Source organism: Tupaia chinensis, unplaced genomic scaffold, assembly GCF_000334495.1.
Source record: "Tupaia chinensis unplaced genomic scaffold, TupChi_1.0 Scaffold142716_1, whole genome shotgun sequence".
Lineage (NCBI taxonomy): Eukaryota > Metazoa > Chordata > Mammalia > Scandentia > Tupaiidae > Tupaia > Tupaia belangeri.
In genome coordinates, this window is record NW_006202562.1 from 119,360 (window position 1) to 138,172 (window position 18,813).

At 45.5% G+C, this 18,813-nt stretch overlaps 1 protein-coding gene across 2 annotated transcripts in view; it reads left to right on the forward strand.

Annotated features, from left to right (window-relative positions):
* Window positions 1-18,813, forward strand: part of NINL (ninein like) — a 93,202-nt gene that overhangs the window by 6,496 nt on the left and 67,893 nt on the right. For both annotated transcript variants that reach the window (XM_006163594.3, XM_027766352.1), the window contains exons 2-5: window positions 4,864-4,960; window positions 10,010-10,179; window positions 14,673-14,739; window positions 18,060-18,250. In XM_006163594.3, the coding sequence (XP_006163656.1) occupies window positions 4,864-4,960; window positions 10,010-10,179; window positions 14,673-14,739; window positions 18,060-18,250 (525 nt within the window). The remainder of the gene's footprint in view (window positions 1-4,863; window positions 4,961-10,009; window positions 10,180-14,672; window positions 14,740-18,059; window positions 18,251-18,813) is intronic.

Genomic DNA, 18,813 nt, shown 5'->3' on the forward strand with positions numbered 1-18,813 from the left:
TGCCAAAGGTTGGCTGGTATACTTGTTTTTAATTCTATTATAACTCTGGGACCAGCAGTTGACATAATGGCTATGTTGCTGGAATCCCATGTAGTCAACCATGATTTGAGTCCTTGGGCATGTGTGTAGGCATGCCCAAGATCCTGAGAGGAGAATGGAGGAGAAGGGATTGTGGCATGTCCATCCCCCCAGTGGGTGATCTCTCACTTTCTGTTTCTCTGTTTCTCTCTTGTCTTTCTGGTGAGCGCACGTACCCTATAGTAAAAACCTCTCCAAAAGAAAAATTCCTATTAAGGAAACATTATCAAAGTTTGCTTTCAAGCCCCCCAAAAAATATGGCCTAGAATTCTTGGGACTTTTGTATGGAATTTCTATGTCTATTTTATGGTTTTGTGTTTTGTTTTAATCAGTGGTGAGGATCTTAACCTTGAGTATTTTTAACTTGGCTAGAGAGAATTCTTCTCTCACAACAATGATTCTTAATGTAGTGTTATTGGAAATAATTTTAGAGTTGAAAGTGACTTGATCACATGCCCCATTCCCTTCTTTTTGGGAAGAATGAGTTCAAGACATACAGAGAAATGATTGTGGGTCCTATTAGGTCCTATTAGGTCTGCGTGCCCTGGAGTTGCTTTCTCCCTTTTGTGTGCTGTGAAGGAGAAGGACACAAGGAAACGTGCAGGAACAGTTAAAAAGGCACTAATCTGGGTCCTCTGATCCCACTGCTAATTGGTGAATGGAAAAAATCAGCCTGTAGTTATTATCAAGCAAAATTTCCATTTCATTATTAATCCATATATTTAAGTATTTAAGTATATATATATATGTGTGTGTGTGCGTGTGTCAACACAAGATGCTAGGGTACCAAGATGAAGGAAACACAGTTTTTAGCTTCATGTGAAGTGAAATATATCCAAGATGATCCAAACAACACGAGACGCTAGGGTACCAAGATGAAGGAAACACTGTTTTTATCTTCATGTGAAGTGAAATATATCCAAGATGATTTATTCCAGTCCTGATTCAAACAGCAAAACTTTGAAAACACCATCCTCCTTTTTTTTTTAAGTAACATTTTTGCTATAGGGCAGGTGCACTCGCCAGAGAGACAGAGACAGAAAGTGAGAAATAATCCCCCTGGGGGAATGGCCATGCTGTAGTCCCTTCTCCTCTAGTCTCCTCTTGGGATTTTGGGCGTGCGCATGCACACACACACACACACACACACACACACACACACGGCATGAGTTTTAAGCTTCTGAGTCCGGGACTCAAACCACATTCAACTACATGGGAGTCCAGCAATGTAACCATTACACTATCTGCTGGTCACTGTAAACACCCCTTTTGATATAAGATTTTGTTAGATAAATTCTGATAGGTCCATCAGATGGTGATGAATTTTTTTTAAGGTTTTGCCATAGGGAGTGTACACTTGCCAGAGAGCTAGAGAGAGACAATGAGAGGAAAGTGAGATATCACACCTCCACCCCCCAGCAGGGATGACCATGCTGCAATCTCTTCTCCATTTTCCTCCTGAGATATTTGGACATGTACACATATGTATCTGGTATGATTTTCAAGCTGCCAGGTCCAGGACTGGAACCTTATGTCTGCCATTTGGGAGTCTTTAACCATTGTCTGCCTTTTGGGAGCCACACCACGTGGTAGCCCCATATGTGATGAAATTTTATGGAACCCTAAAACAGAACAAAGAGTCTTTAGATACCTCAGTAGTGGCAAGTTAGCAAACTCAGTTGAATGTTCTATGGAGGGCAACTTAAAAAGCTAAACAAAATAATGAAAACAAAAATCTTGAAAATAGTAAAGAGCAAACATGTCAGTGAGAAATGACTAGTCCAAAAATCTTGATCTGTCAGGTACCCAGACATGACTTGTCCAGAAATCTGTGATCAGTCAGGTACCCACACAAAACTCCCATTTGCTTTGGGACTATTTTTTTAATCTCAGCCCAGCCTTGGTGGTGCAGGCAGTAGTGTCTGATTTGCAGTGCTGAAAGCCACATGGCCAACTTTAAGTTTGGCTCCTGAGTTGACCTGAAGCATGCTAGACACCTGCATGCCCATGATCCTGTTGAATAGAGAGTTGGGAGAAGGGGATCACAGCATGACTATATCCTATTAGGAGGTTCTTGTCTCAGTCTCTGTCTTTTTCTCTCTCTGTCTCTGTCATGTGTTTTCACTCTCTCATGAAATAAAAAAAAGCATCTTCTGAAATTAAGTAATCAATCATGAAATTGATCTGTGATCTTGGGGACCTCGAAAGCTAGTAAAATATATGTCAAAATTCAGGTTCATGCAAGGTAGAGAAATTGGTAAGCCAATTCCAAAAGTCAGGGAATATCCCACAGGGTAAAGATGAACTGCAAGTCAGTTAGCCATTGTGCTGCTTTGTGATCTGGTCTTGTGTCCCTTCAATAGTCTAGATAACCTCCAGCCTTTGAGGTGGTTCTGCATTGTCAGTGCTCTCAGGCACATGGAGAAAACAAATATCTTCTCTGAGGAAAGTGACATTATCCCAGATATGAAATTATTCCTAAGTAGTAGTTAAATATAATGACCAGCATACAGTCAAAGACAACTAGGCACATAATCAAGACAGGACAAACAAGAATCAGCAGAAAGAACAAACACTGGAAAGAGATTCACAAAGATTTGAGATACTGGAATTGTTAGGTACAAAATATAAAACAAATATTACTATATTAAAAGAGATTTTATAGAAAGTTTAAAAGTATAGGGGGAAAAAAGGAATGCTAAAAAAGTGGTATTGACAGATCTGAACAATGAGCCAAATAAAACTTACGGAAAAGTATGATGACTAAATTTAAAAATTAAGTGGAAGGATTTAATAGTACATTATACACAGATGAAAAACATTCATTAACTGGAATCACCCAGAATGCCACTTGAAGATATAAAAAAAGAGATGGTAAAGAAGAAATGAGAAAGTTCAACATTTTGCGTGGAGTTTCAGGAAAGCATGAATGGAGAGGGGCATTATGGGAAGTGATAATAGCTAAAAAACTTAAAGAAGATTTCAGAAGACTCCAAAAACCATGGAATTCCAGAGAGGATGAATAAAAAGACATTTATACCTGGCTGTATTATTATTAAACTAAAGGGAAACAAAGACGGAGAGAATTATCTTTAAAAAAGCCAGGTAGGCCAGCCCAAAGCATGGTGATGAAAGCAACTGGATCCTATGTGGCTGACTGTGCAGTTCAAGTCTCAGATCCAGTGACTTGAGAAACATGCTGGGTACATGTGTGTGTATGGCCTGAATTCCAAGAGGAGAAATGAAGAAGAAAAGATTGAGATGTGATTTCTCACTTTCCTTCTCTCTGTCTCTTCAGTTATGTAAGCACATGAGCCCTCCATCAAAATAAATAAATAAAGCGGGCAGAGATAGGACATATGTACAAAGAATCTCTTTGTATGACCGATGCGTGAATTTATAATTATTTCAAAATGAGAAGTTTAATAATTTGTAAAAATCCAAAGAGGAAAGACTTTTTTTTTTGAAGAGGTTTTTGCTATAGGGCGTGTGCGCTCGCCAGACAAAGAGAGACAGAGACAGAAAGCGAGAAATCACCCCCCAGAGTGGATGGCCACGCTGCAATCCCTTCTCCTCCATTCTCCTCTCGGGATCTTGGGCATGCACACACATGCGCCCGGCGTGAGTTTTAAGCCACCAGGTCCGGGACGCGAACCGCAGTCGACTATGTGGGAGTCCAGCGACATAGCCATTACGCTAACTGCTGGTCCCAAAGACATATTCTTAAAGTGAGTCATAGTCGGATTGACCACTGTCTTCACCAAGTGCAGCAGTGGAAGCCAGAGACAGTGAAAGATATCTGAATTGTGCTGGAACATATCTACCAATCTGAATTTTATACCTAGAAAAAGTATCTGTCATAAATAAAGGTGAAAGACTGCATCTGAGAGAAGGACAGTCCTACTCAGCAATGAAAGGAAACAGAGACAAACATATCCAATAAATATTTGTTGAATACCTATTGTATGTCAGCAGTGAGCTCACAATCTAGCTGAGGAAATAGAAAATAAACAAATGCATATATAATCTGATATCTGGTAATGATATTGGGTCATCAGAAAAGTCACAACATCTTTTTCTGTGCAAAAATGTATCATGACTTTTCTGACAACGTTAATACATGAATGTCCCCGGGCAGAAGTATTCACAAAAAACAAAAGGCAGTATTTTATACTCAATGACAGCAATAGAGATGTGTTCTTACAAAGTCTTTGCCAGATTTGGGAAGAATGCCTGGACCTATATCCCCAAAACTGCTTTTCCAACAATTACTGGTGATATTTTAAGCAACCTAATAACCCATGCTGTTGATTTGTTTCTGTGTGACTTTCGTTGAAACATACATAGAAAAAAGACCTCATATCAAAGCATGTACCTCTGAATATTCCAGACCAAGCACACCTGTGTGGCCAGAACCTATGGATGGTGCTTCTCTCTGTACCCGCCCCCCTCTTTCCTGTCTCTCTCTCTGCTCCCTCATGGGAGAAAGGAAGAAAGTAGGGAAAAAAAGAAAAAAGAATCTCTGACAAATTAAGATTTTTGGCACCACCATAGTGTTTGTCTGACAGTGGGATTGTGGCTTACTTTCACTTCATATTTTATGTACTTTTCTATTTTAAAGTATCTTAAGTAAATATCAATATTTGAAACAACAAAATGAATATTCTCCATTTAACAGGCAACAATAGAACTTTTTTCTCTGAGAAAAGTACCCGAAAGAGTACCATATTAAATATGAGGTCAGTTGAGAGTAACAGTGTTCTTGTTTCACTTACACTCACCCAGGTTAACTTTGAGGAATTTAAGGAAGGGTTTATTGCCGTGTTGTCATCAAATGCTGGTGTCAGCCCCTCGGATGCAGAAAGTGGTTCTTTGGAATCAGGTAAGAAGATTTCTTTCTATCAACATTCTTTCTTTTTCTTATTGTTGCCTTTTGGAGTATAATATTTTAATGAAAGCAGTCGGCAGTTCTGAAAACCAACTTCTAACCCCCACTTTCTGTCACTGCCAACTTGTATAAAACATTTGGGCTCTTCTTTCATTCTCTTATTTGTAAAATAGTGTCATGTAATCATGACTTTAGAAAGTTCTTGGAAAAATGGAATTGAAGTGCGAGTTCATTTGGTTGCAAAAAACTTGAAATCTAAGTGTGTTTTTTTCCTAGCACATATCTCCCGTGACCTGTTTTCAGCCCCTCATGTGTGCTGTGCCTGAAGCCTGGGCTTGTAAATAGATCAAGGGGTTAGAGGAGCAGAAGACCTCAGTTACAAGTGCAGTGTGGATGCGAGCTGTTGCCGCCTGGGCCTTGAGGGTGTCCAGCAGGCTGACTGGCCACCAGCCCAGGGCAGACCAGTATCTGGTGTTTCTCAGACCCTGCTGGTGCCTTGTGCTAACATGGCTGAGGGGAATCCTATTATAGATGTGAGGTTGGTGATAACAAACAAGTGGGAAAAGCCCCTGGCCTCAGGCTGGTCAGGGGGTATAGGGAGAGTGTTGTGGGGAGGTCTGCTCAGAGTCAAATATGGCACCAGTCGACATCCCATCCCCCAGTGCCAGGACCCCATGTCAGAAGGTCCATGGAATAGTGATGGGCACCTTCTCTCGGCCCATAGCAGGCCGCTGCCCTAGGTCCATGAGCTTCCCCTATGCCAGGCATTGAGCACATCTGTGTGCATTTTATGTAGGTTGTATTTAATGCCCATGGAAATCTTGTGACTTTGTCATATTCTCATGAGGAACCTGAAGCCTGAGGTGAGAAGGGGTTTGTGCACAAGCCCACAGTTAATGTGTGGTATCCAGGGCTCCGGGCTGCATTTCCAGCTTTAGGCCTATGCCTCATGCACCCTTGCTCAGCCAGAATGGTTCCTTCTGCTGGGGGCTGGTCATCTCTTCCCATCTATTCTTGCTGGCCAGTGAGGCAGATACCATGGGAGGAGCCCTGGGGCCAGAGTCAGCCCCCTACCAGGCCCTAGTGAGACTGCTTTGTCTCGCTTCTCATCTACAGGATGTGAGGAGGGCCACTGGCTTTTCCCAAGGTGTAAGAGTTTGGAAGGGGGTCTGGACATCCAGTACCGTAAGATAGCCCCAGCAACCTGGCTGCTCCCTGTCTGGGCTAGGGACCATGGAAAGGCCCCCTTCCAGCAGCTCCCGCCACTGTGAGATGGGCTCAGTTCTTCCACAGACACAGGAGGCTAGTCTTGCACCTCCACTCTCACCAATTCCAGTTTCTTTCTTTTTTTTTTTCTCTTTTCTTTGAAATTAGATTTTCAAAGTCTTCCTCTGTGACTAAATGGTCCAATCCCCTGCCTTACCTGAGTTAGCTTCCTAGTGTCACAGATGAGGCTTGTCCCTGTTCAGAGCTAAACAGCCATCCAGAAAGACATGTGTCCACACTTGAAGGGCTGACCCAGCACCTACTCCAGCAGAATCTCCCAGGGTGGCATTCATTCAGCCCTCAGCCTGGCTCACTCTCTCCCTTCCTCCAGCCCTACCCACTACCCCCTCCACATGTCCTTCTGTCCCAGATATACCCAGGCTGTGTCCTCAGGCCCCATCCACCCTGGTGGCATCACTGTTTGATTCTCATCTCTCTGCTCAACCTCCCATATCTCCCACCATGATCAGGAAAATATGCTTTGATAGCCCAGGGTTTCAGGATCCCTTAGACTTTGAAGAACAGCCTGTCTCCTCTTCTTTCTTTCTCCTCCTTTTGTTAAAGGCCCTTATTGAACATAGCTGAGTGTCTTTTAATTCAGGCTTTCTTACACATTCCCTGTGATAAATGCACACCTCCAGGACAGATGCACACCAGATATGCAGGGGTTTGGAGGCACTGCGAGGCTGCTGTGGTTCTGGAGAGGTTCCTGCTGCCCACCCGAGCAAATGGTACTTGTGGTTCTTGGTCTGTGGGTCCTGCAAGCTGCCCCCTCATTTTCATCATCACCTGTCCTCTCACTGTTCTTCCTTCTGTCTTGACTGTCCACGTGGGTTCCCTTCTGGATAGCATTTCTCCCAAAGAAGGTGGTAAGACATTTCCAGACTGCTCATGTGAGAACATGGGGGATCTGGAAAATAGCATGTGTTTTTCGGGTGGTTCTTTCCTTTAGGACAGGGAAATGTTGACTGGCTAAAATGGGGGAGATGGTGTGGGCCATCAGCCTTAAGGGTTGCCCAGACATGGAGTGTCAAGCCAGGAAGCAGACGTCGTGCTAGTGCATCATCTGTAGGTGACCTGAGCCCTAGGATGTGGCCAAGGTGGCAGGCGTGGTGGCTGGGGATCTGCCTCTGCAGCAGATTAGACTGCCCAAGGGGGTGGTGAGCAGAGTGGTCTCTGAGTTTCCTCCTGCCTGGTTTCCAGAGGTACCCCAACTTCTGCTGCACCTCCAGGGTCTCCTCAAGCAAAACAGAGCCTTCTCCTCAGCCCTGTGGCCCGCCGGCCTCTCAGTGAACAAAGCAAGTACAGAAACAAGAGCTGTTCTCTTTTGGCTGCCATTCATTCCATCAGCAGCTCTTACAGAGCACTATTCTCCGTATTTGAAGCCAGCCCTCTGGGTGCTGGTGCATTTTCTTAGGTGTTCTCTCAAAGCTCACAGCTGGCTGGGAAGTTTCTTCTCTCTTACACTCGCATGCACCGTCTTCCCCTGAGTTTGCTGGGCCCAGCCCTGCTTCTGTCATTGTCCCAGGTGGTTGTTCGCAGGCCCATGAAGACTCTAAGTGTCCCAGCAGGTGAGGAATTGGTTAGTCACTCTACACGCTATCAGCTTCTCTGGGTCACTCCATCACTTCACATTCAGCAAGTCCCAAGCAGACCCAGTGCCTTTCTCCTCACACAGGCTCCTCATCCTTTTTCCACCTGTTCATGGCTGCTGTTCTGGTCAGCTATGCTTGACCCAGCCTCCCACCACAAGGTCAGGGACTGCGGACAAGCTGTGTGGGGTACAGACGAAACATGAGGGCACATGACATAGACCCTTCTGTAAGGAAGCACTCCTTCATTCTCCTGGCTGGGCCTTTCCTGGACAGGTGCCACCCTTTTCCCTCAATTCAGCCCTGCTCTGGTTGCCTCCTCCTTCTAAACCCCATTTGCATGTGCAAATCCCCTTTCCCCCCATCCTCCCACCCCCATCTTCTTCCTGCTGCCTCCACATGGTGGCTTGGTTAGGATTGGCATAGGGTCTCAGCATGAGTTTCCCTGCTGGTCTATGCAGATGTGGAAGAATATGGAGGGAAGGAGGAAGACAAAGTATTACAGGGTTTAGGGAATGCTTATGAATCCCAACCTGAAATCCACACCTGCCTGTGCTCCAGACCTTCAGAAATCTGCCCACAGCTTACCAGCCCCAGGGTCTCTGGAGCTCTGTGTTCACAGGTTTTTGAAGGGGTTCTTTCCTTTGCATCAAAAGCTAGATTTTGTATTAGTCTCTTATCACATAGATAAAAGCAAATTATGATTTGAAAAAAATACATATACACATAGAGTTTAGAAGAAAGACCTGCTTTCTGAGTCTCCAACCCCTAGTAATAGAGTCGTAACCATTTCTCGTGTCCTTCCACATGGTTCTGTGCACAAATAGTGCACATCTGTGATTCACACCTTGTGTTGAATCTGCAGCTTTTATCTGGTTGGTTGACATCCAACTGCATTCCACCATGGAATTTTGAAAACAAGAGGAGCTGACGAAAGTAATCTCAAGATGATGACTTTTCTCAGCTTCTAGTTGTTCTGCAATTTTTTTTTCCTGGTACACTGATTATAGATAAAGATTGACAGACTTAGCCGGTGCTCTAAGATGTCCTCAAATGTTGATATCGACACAGCGATAAACCATTCTTAAATTTATTAGATACCAGTTAGCATACTGTCATTTCTATACCAAAAAAATGAGTTTATTTCTCCGTAGGACTTCAACTTCCAGAGCTAAGCCTATGGAGAACCAACTGTTGGAGCTGTTGTTTGACCCTTGGGTGGCCTCTGGTATCCATTTTGAGAAAATTGGTTGTACCCAGGGGGACAGCTGGGAATACTTCTCTGCATTTTAGCTCTTGAGAATTAAACCTTGCCAGTGCTCTCCTAAGCAGTATGCCTTTAATCAGAATGCTTCCCAGATCCTTGATGTTATTACACATGCTTGTAAAAATGTCCATGTATACCTTTTGTAACTCTGACACTTTAGGGCAGGCTGCTCAGAGTTGGTTTTGGGTGCTGTTTGCAACCAGTCCAAACATGTACCACATACATTGCACTGTTGTTTTTTTAAAAATTATTTACATATCATAATTAATATTTTAATTTGATCAAAGAGAGACAGGGAGAGGGAGTGAGAGAGCAAGCCACCAGGTCCAGGACTTGAACCATGGTCGTCCATTTGGGAGTCCAGCACCTTGACCACCACACCACCTGCCAGCCCCATGCACTGTTATTTGAAGAACAGTGTTTCAGTACTTTGACCAACTATCAAGGAGGGTCGATCGTTATTTGACCATCTTCTTGAAAGAGAAGACCTACTAGGGGCACTGTAGAGTGTTCAGGATCCACAGTTTTCAGGTTGCTTGGAGGTAGCTGGGTAATCAAAAAAGGCTTGGTCTCTGATTCAGTGTTAACCATAAAGATCATTATGACCAAGAGTCTGAAAAAATTTTGGTTAATGCTGCCCAGTATTTGTTCAGTAGCATTACTTTTCACTTTTTGAGCCCAAAAGTATGTTTGGGATTGATTCAATGGCAACAGGAGAGACTTGCCATTTGAATTTATTTGTTCGGTAACCCTGCATCACCAAGGCGTCTGTGGAAGCCAAGGCTGTGGCCACTTGATATGCAGTTCGTTTGCTCTATACAAATAACCATACTGAAGACATTACAAAAGATGGCCAGTGTATGAGGGCCCAGAGCCTGCTTCAGAGGGCACCCCCCAAATCTCCTTCTTTTCTTCCAGCCACCTCCCATGCCGTCCCACCCAAGTATGTGCGTGGCTCTAAGTGGTACGGCCGCCGGAGCCAGCCCGAGTTGAGGGACTCGGCTGAAGCCACATGTGGACTGGAGCAGCAAACCAAGGCCAGCCTGAGAAGTCAGCTCCGAAGTTCTGCATCTCTGGAAAGTGTGGAGGTGGGTTGGGCCATCTCCCTCCACCCAGGTTGCCCATATTGGGGAAGCACCATTTCACTTCATCACTGTCTGTAGCACATGGTCACGAGCAGATACAGGAGGGCGGGGGACTCCCAGATATGCAGTTCATACTTTGTTTTAACTTGTGTCAGGTCCGATTGTCTTCCTGTCATGGCTACAGACCCAGGGCATTGGAGAAAGTCCGCATAAATCCTTCGGGTCTCACCCACTGCCACCTCTGCTGTTATTTCAAGAAGGAGATTTTGGTGGCTTCATGAGTGAATGGTAATAGCTGAAGGCAGAAAGGGGAGACACCTATTCACACAGCCTTGAGGTGAGGAGTGTGGCTGTAACAAGTCCACCATCCCGCCTGCCTCAGCACATGCCAAGGCCCACGTGCCATCAGCACATTCTCCCATACTCATCCACTTCACCCAGACCAGCAGGGACCTCTCAGGTGGAAGGGCTTCCCTTCCGACCCTGTGCTGAATCTCAATAAAGCTGCCACATGGCTGCAACAGGAGGGAGATGGGGGGGGGGACACAGCACAGCAGGACTTGGGTTTCCAAAGGTTGACTGTCCTCCCAACATGGCATTGGGTTTCCAAAGGTTGACTGTCCTCCCAACATGGCAGCCGACTCCTCCATAGCAAGTGACTCCAGAGAGCAGGAGGCCACATGTCTCATGGCCTGATCCTGTACTCCCTCATTGTGCGATTAGTGAGTGATGAGATATGGGAAAAGCCATAGTTTTCCCTTTTCTCTCTGTCAACAACACACACTACAACTGGGGATATGAGCGAGGCTCTCTAGGCCCTGGGAGTTGACCTTGCCCTACAGCCCCCCGAACTACTTGCTGCAGGTGCTTGGTGTCACTGGGGAGCCAGACTGCTGGAGACCATGGCATTTTGTGTAAAGAAAGAAACCCACAGGTCAGGTCCATAACTTATGAGGACTCAATAAACCCATTTTCAAGGATTTTAGAAACTTAATGACAGATAGAACTGTATTGAGAACTTCTGTCTCTTCTCTCTCTCTTTTTTGAATAATTATTTTATCTATACTTATTTATTTATTTTAATTTGAACAGAGAGATACAGAGTGAGAAAGCAAGCCACCCGGTCCAGGACTTGAACTGTGGTCAGCCATGTGGGAGTCCAGCACCCTCAACCACCATGCCACCTGCCGGCCCCTCCTCTCTCTCTTTTTAATTTGCCAGAGAGTGAGAGAGAAAGTAAGAAAGCACCCGCCATAGGGGATGGTCATGCTACAATCCCTTCTCCATCTTTCCCTCCTTTAGGGATTTTGAATACGCACACACATGTGCCTGGTGTGTTTTATAAGCTGCTGGATTTAGGACTCAAAGTGCATACCCAGCCATGTGGCTTCTAGTCTCCTTAACCACCATGCCACCAGCTGACCCAGGAACTACTCTTTAATAGGCAACTCTGGGTCCCTAATTAGTTTGTTTATAATTTTAACATTTGCTGAGGCAAAGAGGGAAAACAAACATATATTTAAGTCTTAGAATCTCTTCTTTCAGAGACTTATTACACCTGGGCAACACCATCAAATCTAGGATGGTTCTTTTTTAATCTTTTTTTAATTTAGACCTCAGGAATGGAGTGTCGAGTGAGCCTACCCTTCACCATGGTGCTTCTTCATTGTTGCTACCACTCTGCTTCTAAAATCAACTTTTCAGGGCCCAAAGGTTGTTGGTGGAAATGCAACTGGACACACATGAGAAGGTCCCTGGTTCACATCCAAAGCCTCCTTATGCATGCCAGGCACTCCTACCTATGATCCAGTCCAACAGAGGCTGAGTGTGGTTCATGGCATGGAGAGAGAACTTGTGGGGTTGCTTTTCTCTCTGTCTTCATCTCTCTCTCATGGAAGAAATAAGAGCAAAAAACATGACAGAAACACTTTAAAATAATTTTTGAACCCAAAATATAAACACAGAGAAAGCTGCTTTTAGGATTGGCAATTGAGTTGAATGGATTAGGAAAATGGGGTTGAATGTTGTTCTAATTTGTTTTATTGCCAATAACAGAAAACACCTGAATCTGGGTAATTTAAGAGAATAGATGTTTATTCAGCTAGTGGTTTGGAGGTCCAAAGTCCAGTCCCATTTAGTGATGCTGCTCCCAGCGTGGCAGAGGGCCGAGTGTATGTCTGTGTCCATTGGTGTCTCTGTCTCCTCTTATAAAATTCCCAGCAGTCAGTAATGGGAGCCTTGCCCCAGTGACCCGAACTCTAATATTCTCCCTAGAACCTCTCTCAACTTCATAGATTAAGTTTTCACCTTCTTACTTCCATAACAACCAAATCTCAACACACACATTTTGGGGAGACACTAACCATAGCCATTATTTATTCCTGGCTTACTAGTTCTGACCCATGCTAGCTTTGAAGAGTAGAGTCTTGGTCACTCAGGCAGTCATTCCAAAGTAGTTACAGGGGACCAGCAGGTGGCGTGGTCATTAAGGTGCTGACCATGCTAGACCCTGAGAGCTTGAAAATCATGCTGGTGCAAGGCTGGCAGGTGGCAGTGGTGGTTGAGACGCTGGACTCTCACATGACTGACTACATTTCGAGTCCTGGGCCTAGTGGCTTGCTTTTCTACTTTCTCTCTCTCTCTTTCTCTCTTGTCCAGTTAAAAATAATAATAAATAAGGGCTGGTAGGTGGTATAGGCACTAGACTCCCACATGGCTGACTAGGGTTTGAGTCCTGGACCAGGCGGCTTGCTTTCTTATTCTCCTTTTCTCTCTCTCTTTCTCTGGTTAAATTGAAGAATAACGGGACCAGCAGTTAGTGTAATGGCTATGTCACTGGACTCCTATGTAGTCGACCACGGTTCAAGTCCCGGACCTGGTGGCTTAAACTCACGCCGGGTGCACGTGCATGCGCGCCCAAGATCCTGAGAGGAGAATGGAGGGATTACGGCATGGCCATCCCCCCGGGAGGGTGATTTCTTGCTTTCTGTCTCTCTCTGTCTTTCTGGCGAGCACATGCGCCCTATAGGAAAAAATCCTCTACAAAAAAAAAAAAAGAAGAAGGAAAAAATTTGAAGAATAGCAATAAATAAATAAATAAAAGAAAATGGCATCACTGTCTTTAAACATAATAATAATGAATAAAATGAAAAGACAAGTAATTCTTTAAAAAAAAAAAAAGAAAGAAAGTCACGCTGGGGCATGCATGCGTATGCCCAAAACCACAAGAAGAAGGTATGAGGGAAAGGCTCAGTGTGATACCCCTCTGGGGGATGATTTCTGACTCCCCCAGCGCAGTCTGTTTCTCTCCAGTGAGAGCACACACCCTATGGCAAGAACCTTAAAAAAAAGTTATGGGGACATACAATACAGTTATGGCTTGCTAATTCTGTCACTAAAACATGAGTTTTTCTTTTTTTAAATTTAATTTTATTTATTCATTAATTTATTTTAATATGGCCACAGAGAGACACAGAGAGAGAGGGAGAGAGGAAAAGTGAGAAAACAAGCTACCGGGTCCAGGACTTGAACTGTGGTTGGCCATGTAGGAGTGTCCAGTGGCTTAACCACCACACTTCCTGCTGGTCCCTGCAGGTAGTTTTCTTCCTATACTTCCGAATAGGACACTGACTGGCTATGCAAAAAAGAAATGGCTTTGTGTGTGTGAGGAATATACTGGCATATACAAGTGTCAGCCTACTGATAGGCTCACTTTGATTTAGTCAGTCAGTTTCAGTCATAGAGTGCAGACATTCAGTATATATTTATTATTATTTTTCAGTTTGACCAGCGAGAGAGAAAAAGTAAGTCACTAGGTCTGGGACTCGAACCACAATCGATTGTATGGAAGTCCTGCGCCTTTACCACCACACCACCTGCTGGCCCCAAGCATGAGATTTTCATTTAAATCACATGTTTCTCAGTGACTGTGCCTCCTGTCTTGGATGCAAGATTACAAATGCCTCTGAGGTATCAGGTCTTGCTGTGCACCATGCTGTCCCTGGAGCCCCTGGAGGGACCCAGACTCGCCCCTCCTCCCTGATATCTGCCAAACTGCTGTGGGAGATCAGTGAGGTGCACAGAGGCAATGACATCTCAAGTATCCCGTGACTAGAATGTTGACTGAGTGTCCACACCAGCACAAGGAAGAGGTGCTGGTCAGGGGCGTGCCTCTCTTCTCTCAGGGCACACGGTGTGATTGTCCTCAGCGTGAGCTACACAGGGTGGCTCTGGCTTAGGTTCGGGAGCCCCAGTGAGCAAAACAAAGTGCGTCCAAGCCATTCTCTTGCTGCCTGACAGGGACCCGAGGTTGGGTCTCAACTTGGGCAGCCTGACCGGCAGGAAGGCCTACAAGGTGTGAGTTTCTCCGAGTGCTGACCCCACATCCTCTGTCATCCCTCCTCTATGCAAAACATCTTTTTCGTTTTGTTCCTGGTATACCATGCATTGTGATGTCCTCTGGGGAAATTCACACCCTTTCCTACATTTTTCTGCAGAGTCTCAAATCAGATGAAGAAGCTGAGAGTGCCAGAGAACCTCAGGATGAATTGTTCGGAGCACAAGGTAAAGCCCTGGCCTTCCACTTGGTGCTCTCTGTCTTCAGCCCGTACTTAGAAAGCTCATGGAGCTGGGTAGTTGAACAAGCCCAGTCTCAAGTGTAATTTTCCAGGAAATGCACATGTGGATGGTGTCCCTGGTGGCCCTATCTCTAGGAGTGTTCAGAATATCCTCATCACAGCTGCAAGGTGGTCACTCAGTCCTCAGCCCCCTGAGGTCAGGCCCGGGGGCAGAGATCACTTACTGAGTATGCAGTGTGGTTCTGCTGTGTTTCACAGCCTGGGGCCCCCAGCCAGCAGACTTATTCTGGGAGTCTCAGGCTAGAGGGCCCTGCCCGACCTGGTCACTTCTGGGCTTGCCCTGCACCTCCTCCCTGGCATGCTGGGCCTGGACACAGCCTCTTTTCTGCTGTGAAGGAGGAGTCTCACGTGTGCACCAAATAGAGTAAGACAAGGTTCTGTTTCTTGAGAGCTTTACACAGCAAGCGACAGGCCTGTGGTTGACACATGTAAGTCGCTTACAGCACGTCTGCACCAGAACAGAGCACGGCGCCCGGAGGGAGGGCTTGGCTGCTGGGTTGCTGTGGCACTATAACAAGGTCTGATGCTTTGGGAATGAGACTGGTGCACAGGCACAAGTGGGACCTGGAGTCCCTCACTGTCTTTCTGTTGTGCTGCAGCATTACATGTTTCTGTGGGAACAGAATCATGTTAGATGTCCAGGCCAAAGCCTATTCCAAGGAGCTGCCTCTAGGAGGTGGAGCAGAGGTACTGGGGGAGGGGAACTTCCTTTCCATTGTGATTACCTGTATGTTCCTATAATACTTAACATACAAAACTAAAATATTACTCAAGCATCAAGCATTCTAGAGTATGAGTTGGGGGACAAGACCCACACTTATGACAGACTACAAAAATACAGGATGGTGTAGAAATCACTGCTGTCTTAGGTAGTGCTTGCAAAAGTGAGAAAAGGGGCTTGCTGGCAAGGCAGGTATGAGACGTGGGTGTGCGAGGACTGTGTGGAGTCAGGCCTAGAGCCCCAGGAAACTATACTAGAGGCTTTGCTGAGGCCCACCTCACCCTTGCCACAGGCTTGTTGGGTTCTGAGCATCTCTACCCTTGGAACAGGTGTGGGTCTTGCTGAGCTTGGGAAAGAGCCAAAGGTTCACACTGGGCCTTTCTAACCATGGAGCTCACACTTTTTACGAGACTGCTGTAGAGCTGCTCTGAGGAGTAGGAGTGGAGTGCTCAAGGAAGACCTAGGGAAGGCGGTGGACTGAGAGTGGGCAGCACCCACAAAAGGTTTTTTGTTTGTTTTATGGTTTTTATGTTTTTGCCATAGGGCACATCACTCTCCAGGGGTATGGCCATGCCACAGTCCTCTCTCCTCTTCTCAGGATTTTGGGCATACACACACATGCACCCAGCATGATTATCAAGCTGCAGGTCTGGAACTTGAACCTGGTGGTTGACCATGAGGGAACTTAGCACCTGAACCACCATGCCATGCACTATCCCTACTGCAAGGGGTTTCCGCAAAACAAGTTGAGCCTGAGTGCAGAGTAGCCTATGATGCTTAACTTCTCTTTTGTGAGAAATGTCAGGGGTTGAAGAACAAATTAAATGACACCAAGAAGAATCAAATAGATGATTCAGAATGCAGGACCTTTTACAGAACTACTGATGTGGTCTCTTAAGGAGGCAGGGTCTGTGAGGAGCCAGGAGAAATGCTTGAGACCCAAAGACTTGAGAGGAATCCAGACAAGTGCACTCCAGGGCTTTTGTTTGAAGACCAATTCACATAAGTCAGCTGTTCAAGACATTATTGGGATGTAACTATTGTTTTGCTAGATCCAGTAGTGGCACCATGTGTAAGAAAATACCCATATTTGGGGCCTGACAGTGGTACAACTCAACACTCCGTGAGGCTGACCCACAGGACAGTCCAGGGTTTGCATCCTAGGATCTCCCTCATATGTGCATGTGCACATGCCCTTACCTGGGATGGCTGGGGCTGGAGTGGATCACAGCCTGAAGGCCCTGTTGGGGGTGCTGTCTCTCTCTTTGTCACTCATAGAAGAAATGAACAGACTTTAAAAAAGAAAATGTCCATATTTTCTAGCAATAGATACTAAATGTGTGGCAGTGAGATGACCTGAGACCTGCAGTTGAGTGCACCTGTGCTTCCGCAGGAAGACTTGCTTATGTGGTTATCCCCCCTGATCCTGGGGGGCAGGTGCACTGGGCTTCACAGGCTCTTTTTTTTTTTTTTCTTTGATATGTTTGAAAAGTTTCTAACCATTATTATTTTTCTTCTTTTTTTAAAAATAATTACTTATTAAATTTTATTTATTCATTTATTTATTTTTAATTTGACAGACACAGAAAGAGAAAGAGAAGGGAAGTGAGAAAGCAAACCACCAAGTCCAGGACTTGAACCATGGTCAGCCATGTGGGAGTGTCCAGCGCCTTAACCACCATGCCACCTGCTGGTCCCCAATTAATTTTTTTTTAAACTAGGCTTTTAATTGTAAATAAGTAACTTAGCCCTCTTTTGTGTGCTCTCTACAGTGTGAGGTAGGGGTTTCCCCAAGCTTTCATTAAGAAAGTTTGCAAATAGGAGTGAAGGGGAAAGAACTGCACCAATAACACACATATTCCCATCACCTAGTTTCCACCTCTGATCCTATATGACTCCTGTGTGTCCATCTGTCCATCCCTTCAGCCATCAGATTTCAGGGTCATTGCAGGTACTGTTGTATCTTCCTCCAAGGGCTTCAGTCTGGAGTGCAGAGTTTGACTCTTGGGTTTCACCAGCTTTACTAAGGTGTGATTAACCAATAAAATCATATGTACTTAGGGTGGACAGCGTGATGATTAGATATGGGTATACGCTGTGAAGTGATAGTCACAAAACCACTCAGGAACACACCCCTTAGCTCTTGTACTGACCTTTGTGTGAGGTCAGCAGATGCTGCGTATGCAACACACGTGATGCACCAGTCAGCAGGCTGCTCCTTGTGTCTCCAGACGAACCCTCACAGAATGTTTACAGTCCTTGAGCAACCTCGCCCTTCCTGGCCTCCAACCCTGGTCACCTCTGTGCTTCCCTCTGTTACTGTGAGCTCCACCTTTTCCAGATTTCCACATGTGAGTGGGGCCACGCGGTGTTTGTGTGACAAAGTCCAGTTTGTCTCCCAGCATGCCGTCCTCCAGGTTCACCCTCTTGTGAAAGCAACAGGGATTTTCTCCTTTTCAAGGCTGAATGAACAATATTCCATTATGTGTGTCAGTGTGTTTTAACTGTGAATCTTCTTACTTCAGACCAGCTGCGGTCCTGGGGCTCTGAGATCTTTGGGAGCCCCCAGAAGTCCAGCAGCCCCTCCTTTGACACCCCCGAAAGTCAGGTCCGGGGCATCTGGGAAGAGCTGGGAGTGGGCAGCAGCGGCCATCTGAACGAGCAGGAGCTGGCTGTGGTCTGCCAGAGCATTGGGCTTCAGGGACTCAGGCAGGAGGTAGGAGGGCCTGGGGAGCAGCCCAGTGATGTGTCTGTTTCTATGGTCACAGTTTAGTGCTGGGTCTAGAAGATCCCTTCACCCTTCAGACATGGATTCAACAGCAGTTGACCTTTGAATAAGGCAGATATTGGGGTGCCAACCCCATTAACAACTGAAAATTCACATACAATTTTTGATGCCCCCCAAATTTAACTACTAACGGCTACTCCCTTACTGGTAATATGGACAGTTGTTTAAACCTGTTTTGTATGTTATATGTATTATATTCTGTATTCTTGCAACAAAGGAAGCTAGAGGAGAGAAATAGTCTTAAGAATGTGATGAGGGAGTGAAAATACATTTACAGTGCTGTGCTGTTTGTTCCAATTTATTGAAAACAGTGGACCTGCACAGTTCAAGCCCGCGTAGTTCAAGGGTCAACTGCGTGTCCTCACTCTCTGGTCTAAAATCCTGTCTATGATGGTTCTCAGTACTCCTGCAACCCCAACTCCACACACCATCAAGAGCCCATTTCTGACACTCTGTCCAGCCTCACCCACAGCCTGCTGCTCTGGGGCATT